The 8,268-nt window shown below is 35.6% G+C and overlaps 1 protein-coding gene across 3 annotated transcripts; it reads left to right on the forward strand.

The window, feature by feature from the left end:
* The first annotated feature begins 912 nt into the window (after positions 1–912).
* On the forward strand, positions 913–7,095 carry LOC104119291 (inositol-tetrakisphosphate 1-kinase 3-like). 3 transcript variants are annotated; one of them, XM_070191556.1, is made up of 10 exons: positions 913–1,611; positions 2,650–2,731; positions 2,974–3,006; positions 3,686–3,806; positions 3,993–4,085; positions 4,270–4,377; positions 4,472–4,648; positions 5,940–5,995; positions 6,123–6,207; positions 6,909–7,095. In XM_070191556.1, the coding sequence occupies exons 1-10, from the start codon at positions 1,421–1,423 to the stop codon at positions 7,004–7,006; spliced, it is 1,044 nt and encodes a 347-aa protein (XP_070047657.1). In that variant the 5' UTR covers positions 913–1,420; the 3' UTR covers positions 7,007–7,095. The 3 variants fall into 3 exon arrangements, with proteins under 3 accessions (XP_070047657.1, XP_070047658.1, XP_009629043.1); XM_070191557.1 differs by lacking the exon at positions 6,909–7,095 and adding an exon at positions 6,483–6,842 and having other exon boundaries at positions 914–1,611; XM_009630748.4 differs by lacking the exon at positions 6,909–7,095 and adding an exon at positions 6,342–6,842 and having other exon boundaries at positions 916–1,611.
* Positions 7,096–8,268: the final 1,173 nt, after the last annotated feature.

Consider the following 8,268-nt stretch of genomic DNA (forward strand, 5'->3'; position numbering starts at 1 on the left):
TCTATGTATATGATTCTAAAGGAGAAGCAAAGAAACAAATGGAAAGAAAATTATTTTAAACCTTTAATTATATACCTCCAACTGGTTAGCACAATAATGGACTTCACATGATCTTTTTAATGGGAACTGATAGTGTTTTAATATATAACGATAGAGCTAAAATATTAGCAAAAACGGTCGTTCCATTGTCAGATTTGCTTAATAAATTCGAGTTATAGATCATAATTAATAGGGAAAACTATACCGTATAATTTCTCCTAAAAATAATATCATGTAAAATATATATTAAAATATTAATATATAATATACATATTTTTATATATAATCAATGTAGATATAGGGGTAAGTTTGAGCCCAAAAACAAACGTTAGGAGTATTTGCGGGCCAAAAGGTTAACACAGGGTGTTTTTGAGCCATTTTCAATACGTTAGGGGTATTGTTGGCCCTTTTGTTAGATATAGGGATAAGTTTGAGCCCAAAAACAAACGTTAGGAATATTTGCGGACCAAAAGGTTAACGAATGGTATTTTTGAACCATTTTCAATGCGTCAGGGGTATTGTTGAAAAGAGAAAGAGAAGCTTATCATTATCTTTGATTAGACCATAAACATTAAAAACTGAAATGCATTTTACTTTATTTGGATGTGTCCTAAAGCAATTTACATTTCTCTTTTCCCCTATACCTATGTTAATACAAATTGACCAGGGTACTGCTGATATAAAAAGAATATAGTCATCATCTTTTGTTAGAGTAAGCATTTAAAAACATATGTACTGTAATGCATTTTACTTTAGTTGGATGTGTCCTAAAGCAATTTACACTTTTAACTTTTTATCCCTTTCTTTTTTGGACTATTTTGGTCAAAAACTCTGCTGCCTATAAAAGACTACCATCCACTTGTTGCGTTACAACTTTCTGGTATTCACTACTGTAACACCGAACCTCATATCTCTTCGTGTGTGTGCCGTGTCTCTCTCTCTCTTTCTCTCTGTATGTATATACGTACACAAACATATATATATGTGTGTGTGTGTAACCGGCTGTTCCATTTCTCTCTTTCTCTCTTTGAAATCCAGCCCCTTTTAAAAAGCAACTTTCAGATTACGCCAACTCAAAAAGTAAAGTAAATCAACATTTCAAGAATCGTGCATAATCTAAAAAGATTATATCTTCTCTTTTTTTTGGTTACTGAGATTAGCTTTTTATCTTTTTTGTTTTTGGGTATCTGGGATTTAGTTTTCTAGAAGAAAGATTGAATCTTTCTTGTTTTTTGTCATCTGGGATTAAGTTTTCCTTGAAAAAGATTGAATTTTTTCCTGTTTTTGGTTGTGTGGGATTAAATTTTGTGAAGTGGGGTGTTGAGAAATTTGTCACAAATACATAAATTTTGGTGTAAAAGGAAGGTATTTTTTAGGGGGGATGAAGATGGTGAGGAGTGAAAATGTAGTGGGGTATGAGGGGGAGGTAGAAGTAGAGGAAGAGGAAAAGGAAATGGAAATGGGAATGGTGGGGTCTCCTCAACAACAGATGAAGTTGGTGGTGGTAGGCTATGCTCTTACATCCAAGAAAACTAAGAGTTTTTTGCAGCCCAAGCTTGTAGGTCTAGCTAGGTAATTAATTCAGTTTTCTCTTCTTTTTTTTTTTGTAAATCATGACATAGCTCTAGAGAAATTTGCCATTATTTGTTGAATTGAAATTACATTTGCTGTTTTTGTTAGAAATTAAAGTAAGCAGAGGTGGATACATGATTTAGAATAGGTGCATTCCAAGTAGGTACAATCTAGTAATATACTCCCTATAAAAGCTTAAGAAAGAAATGAATACTTTTAAATTTGTGATCTTAAACATGGCATAACATTATATGTGTGGCTATAAAAGCTTTTCATTAATGAAATATAGAAATGTGTCATTCTTTTGGAACGGACTGCACTATGGGACTACACTACACTGGCTATGTTGTTGTTTGTTGTTGATTTTGGAACGGACTGATATGAAAATATTGCCAAACAAAGTGGAGGAAGTATAATCTTGTATATATATGGTCTGAGTGGAAAGTTGTGGATTAGGTAGATGCTCATATGCTAAAAATATCATGCTTTTCCTGTTTTTGAATGCTTCACATCTCTGCTTTTCTGATTGGCGGATCTAGCTCTTTTATATCAAGTTCAGTGTAATTGCCTTTTTAAGGCTCAGACCTTGTATACATATGAATTCATGTGTGTCACATATACATGTATGTATATTATGCGTGTCTCTATATATAGATTTGATATTTTTGCATATAATATGTGTGTGTGTAGATTTTTACATGTATATGTATATGTATATGCCCGTATAAAATACACTGCACCAACTTGGCGCTGGAAATGTTAAATATGTTCAAAGTGGAACTGGAAATGATTATACATACTGATAGACTTCATCGGAACTATACTTATTGACAAATTGCGATTGATTCAATTCTTTTTATACTACGCTATTACCTATATGGTTTTCCTTTTGCTCATTTTTTTTGGGATGGACTTGTGTTGTTCTAGTCTCACACTATTATCAATGCAAATTCAGATATAGCGATTTAATTTGGTATGCTGGATTTTATCACTTTTCCATCGTACTCATGTGGCTAACCATGATCCTGCATTATGTAGGAATAAGGGAATACTATTTGTTGCTATAGATCAGAGTAGACCCCTTTCAGATCAAGGACCTTTTGACATTGTGCTCCACAAGGTTAGTTCATTGTTCTCTCGCTGATGTTCCTTCATGCACTTTTTCTTGTGTTATATCTATCTTTTCTGTTTATTTGCATGTATGTATCCCATTAGTTTCTGCCCAGGGAAAGTCGCCAGTGATATTTTCTTCGCTGTTCCTGTCCTAAAATGTATGAGCTTACTTCAAAAAGTGCTAGTTCTTTTTGGTAGATGTTTGCTTATTACTTATATATAAACTTTTTGTACTCTTCTTCATTGCAGTTGTCAGGAAGCAAGTGGAGCCGTATTCTTGAGGTTAGTTCATATCAAAAGCTTTCTTTGTCTGCATTAGTTACAGAATCCTGTATATAGCAACTTTTCTTCTTTATAAATAGAATCCTGTATATAGCAGTTGATATGTGTTATTACAGCAAATTTGTAGATATGTTGGGGGGCAATATTTTTGGCAATGATTGGTGGGCGACTGGCTGATTTTTGCTTGTACTTATTCCCATCAGACATAAGCAGCAGACTGCTTGCTCTTTCCACCTATATGAATCATGACTTGATAATTAAGGTTGAAGACTTGTGCTTCCAGCCAAGTTGGAATCTTTCTCTTTTATAGGCTGTTAGCTGGTTTATTGGAGAGGATTCTTGGCTTCATGAAGTGATTCCTTTTCCCAAAGCTCATTGTGAATCCTTATATTAGCTTTCCATTTAAAAAAAAAAAGGAGTAACCATTCAAAAAAGAATTCTTATTAGCTTTAAGAGGAGAGGGTTTACCTATGTTATCAAAAGAGGAGAAGGTTTACCTAATTAATATTTTTAAATGTTTGTTATTTATGGTGCAGCTTCGGTCTTATGTTATCTGTCCTGGATAACTTTCTTTCATTTGCTTTCTCCGTTAGATCCTCTGATCAGTTTAGTTTAAAGGAGTGCATATGGAAACTCCCTGTGAGTCTTCTTCTAACCACTTTACTTTTTCAATGAATAGGATTATAGGCAAACACATCCACATGTCGCTGTCCTTGACCCTCCAGATGCCATACAGCAGGTATACAATCGCCAATACATGCTTGAAGATGTTGCAGACCTGAACTTGTCAGACAGCTATGGTAATTTTTTCGCTTTTGTAGTATAATCTGCGATAGCTGTTGTTATGAACTTATGATTAGCTATATGCAATTGCTGCATTATTCTTAAAAGGGTCGTCTGTTGATTAGTTGTGTGCACAAAGATAGTCAATTTACAGTTCAGTAGATACTGAAACGATGAGTAACATGTTTTTGACTGCATGACAGGCACAGTTGGTGTTCCCAAGCAGTTGGTAATCGAGAATGATCCTTCATCCATCTCAGATGCAGTGAATAAAGCTGGTCTCGCACTACCTCTTGGTATGTCTTTATTTGGTTGTTGCATATTTATGATTACTCAACTGATCTATAGCCAGTTCTTGGAACTTCCATAACTCTTATAAGCTTATATCCTTGGCAAAGGTAGGGGCTAGCCATCAGATTTTTGAGTAATTGTTTTTGAGGCTGTTCTTTTCTTTGAATGGAGTTGCTTTTGTGTTCTCAGTGGCGAAGCCTTTGGTTGCAAAGTCACATGAGTTGTCTCTGGCCTATGATATGCTCTCTCTTCAGAAGCTTGAACCCCCACTTGTTCTGCAGGAATTTATCAATCATGGTATGTATTTCATTTACAGGCTACCTGTGCTTGTCATGTGTAGTTCTGATTGAATTAGCGAGGTGGTGATTCTTCGTAAATTTTGTGGCTGTAGGAGGTGTACTCTTTAAAGTTTTTATTGTTGGGGAAGCCGTTAAGGTTGTCAGGCGTTTCAGTTTACCTGATGTTAGCAAACGCGAGCTGTCAAAAAGTGCTGGGGTTTTCCATTTCCCTAGAGTTTCATGTGTTGCAGCCTCTGCAGAGGAAGCTGATTTAGACCCTTGTGTTGGTGGTGAGCCATTTTTTCGATATGAATTTAATTACATTATATTATACATATTGAAATGTATCTAGCACGCTTTAGATATATAGGACACCCGACACCTATTGGACATAGATATTGCTCACTCTTTATTGCCTAAAGCATATAAATTTTTTAAACATTTGATTCCTTGTTTGCAAACAAGTGGAGGGCTTCAAAGATTCTTCATCCATCTAATAGAACTATCATCCATCTTTGAGGCCAACTTAGCAAGACATATCCAAAGAGTACAATTTGAATCTTGAGTAAATATACACACACCTCGAGCGACCACGACTTTTAGAGATAGTGCGGTGCATCTACAAGGTCAAAATTAGAAAGCACGTCATGCTGTAGGAGAGACACTCAATACCTAATAGCTACTGTTTTCATGCTACTATCTATTGTTGCACATAGCTGCCAATAGGGTTGAGATAATACCTTGCAAAGGTATCAGACTATCAGTTAATGGATGAAATTGCAAAATTACATGAGGAATAGAAAAAGACTTAGTTAATTCTATCATATGGACAGGGAAAAAAGACGGGTTGATCTACATACCACAAGAATAGAACTTTGATAGCCTATGTTTGGAACAAGAGTCTTGGTCTAAGTATCGGGAGAGAGGATAACCACTGAATCAGTTGGCTTAGCTCTGAAAGCTAAGTGACGAGAATCTTTCTTCACACACTTCCAATATTTCTCGTAAACTGATTGAGCTGTTGGTTGCTCTAGTCACCTAATCTTGTTGACTTAATTAAATTGGAGAATTTTTATGTTATGTCTCACATAAACCCTTCTTAAGTTTTGCCCCTAAATCAATTTCTAGTCACATAGCTTCAGAACAATTGTGCAAAGCGTCTACATAATTCTATTTGGGATTAATCTGACATTCACTACGGTTGTCATTTAACTAAAACAATTGTCGTGCATTATGAGAAACATATTTAGGATGGAAAAGTATATGGAGAAGGAAACATTCTCAAACGATCTCAGCTATCTGCGAAACTGCAATGCTATTGCTAACCAAATTACCTTTAAGCTCTTAATTATGTGCTTTCTGGCCTACTCTCTAGTATATTTAACATCGCCGTAGTTGGATAGGACCATTGATCTGCTATTTACCTTGATCAATACTAGGCTTTGCTGAGTTTGAACACCTATATTTACTCTGGTTTTGCATGCTGTGGGGTGCTATTATCACCAGTATCTAGTTGTAGGGCTTGTAATTTTTTGATGCAAAGTGTCAGAATGGTGTTAACTTATCTGTATTTCTCTGCAGAGCTTCCTCCTCGACCATTACTTGAGAGGCTTGCTAGGGAACTTCGTCGTAGACTGGTATTTCTGTGTTCATTTTCTCTCAATTCCATAAGGAGCAATAATAAGGAAGCGACTGTTTTGGCTTCCTGTACATGCTCTTTGTTCTTATCTGTAAGTTCTTGTTCTATTGCAATGTGTCGTCCAGGGTCTCAGGCTCTTCAACTTGGATATAATTAGAGAGCATGGGACTAAAGACCGCTATTATGTGATAGATATCAATTACTTTCCTGGTAAGCTAAAGCTTTTATCGATGGACTTACCTTTTCCTAGCATATACTGGTTTGGTTTAACATTATCCACCATTCCTTGAAACCAATGGTTGTGACATTTCTTCATTATATATATATATATATACACACTTCAGGATATGGGAAAATGCCAGAATATGAGCACATATTTACAGATTTTCTCCTAAGCCTGATGAAGCAGAAATGAGAAGGAAATCCTCCGAAATTATAAGTTGAATATAGATGAAAAGAGGATCTCATCCAGTCAGTACATGCAGGAGAAAACTTGTATGAGTGCAGTGCCTAAAAGCTGTTCGAAGAAGCGGTCAGAGAAGCACAAAAGAAGTTTCGACAACTCCCTGACACTGCTGGCTGAAGGTTGCTCCTTTGGAACCCTGCCCCCGTTGCACAATTCGGACATCCATGCCTGGGCTCCACTTTTTGTTTCATTCTTTTAAAATTTTAGGCCATATTATTCTTTCTTAAGGTTGGGTGGGTTTACAATAGGGGAAAGACATACTGTGTCTGCATTCCCCCAGGGGTGATCTTTGGTTGGTAGTGGACTGAAGAAGTTGAGTTCCTGGAAAATGTTTTGTGAAGAGTGAATGTGCCTGTATCTAAAGTAGACTAGTTTTGCAGCCACCTTTCTTGATAGGAGTATGCATTGTGTACCTTTTCGCTCTTTCTAAATCTTCGTTTTTCAGGTAACTGGAAAATCTTTGAGGGTCAGCTCACAGCTGGTGCACGATTTGAAATCGGGTGGATAATGTATTTGCCCTTAATCCTTAACAATACCCGCTAAAATATCAGGCGGTAAAATCAATCGCTAACAGCTGTTGCTTGTAACATGGAAAAGAGGATAAGTTGTTTATACAACTGGTTACATTACATTGATTGGTTACATTACTAATTAAACATAATGTGAGCGATTTGATAGGAGAACAGAATGAGGCACCTGAGGTCCAAGTGGCCCAAATTATTACATTTTGGCCAATTGAATGCGCTCTATTAAACTATTTTTACATTAATCATCAATCTACCACAATAGATTCATGCAGCGCATTTGCAAATAAACTTATTTTACTTAACTACAGTTAATTAATATTTTTTCTCATCTGGTTAGATAAATTGATATGATTGATGTAAACACTCGGTGAAAGTAAATTTTAAGCCTTCATTTATCTATGACGGGTACTATGTTTGCGAACATAAGCCGAGTCGGATTGCATGGTGTGTAATCTTTGGTTCAATATAGTATTGTTGTTTTTTACTAGTTGGACTAATTAAAAATTTCAGTTCTAACTCCTAACATCCAAGGATTACAAATACCACATTTTCAAATTCTCTTGATTAATGACTAAAGAATTCGTTCTTGCCTCTTTTATTCCTTTCTAGCAAGAATGGTGAAGAATAACTACTCTCGCGAAGAGTTTGATGGTCATAATAATTACATTAGAGACTGTAGTGAAGCCTTATATCTCATGGGCAACAAAGTGCAATTTTCTATATTAAAATCAACAAGACCAGCAATAGGCCGCTTCCTCGTGGAGTGAAGCTTCGTGAGCATAATTGATTACTGCCACAATGCAATGTTTAGACCTATCATTCCTTTGCAGAATGATGAGGAGCGGAGATTATGAGTGCGCAGACCATAGTCTTCCTTATGGTATCCGGAAAGAAACTATTTAGTGCAATGCTGATCAAATGATTTTGAATGATTTAATGTATATCTTAGAACTAATGTATGATCGAAGAGCAATTCTGTACGACCATACCGTATATGACAATATAGTAATGTTTGTGTGAATTAAAAAAATAAGTAAGGTCATAAGTAAACTATTTATGTGTTTATAGAATTTGCTTAAGCCTTTTGAGAGTGAGGAAATAAAAACATGCTTTGGAAAAAATGGCAAATATTCCCAATTGAAAACCATGGATGTACAATCTTTTGTAGGTATTCAAACTTATGAAATGTACATTTCCACAAATAGACTTTGACTCCTCCAAGTTTAATCAATCATCTTAATATTTATTTATATCGGTAGTGTTCTGTCAAGTTCACAA

This window comes from Nicotiana tomentosiformis, chromosome 12, assembly GCF_000390325.3.
Source record: "Nicotiana tomentosiformis chromosome 12, ASM39032v3, whole genome shotgun sequence".
NCBI classification, from domain to species: Eukaryota; Viridiplantae; Streptophyta; class Magnoliopsida; order Solanales; family Solanaceae; genus Nicotiana; species Nicotiana tomentosiformis.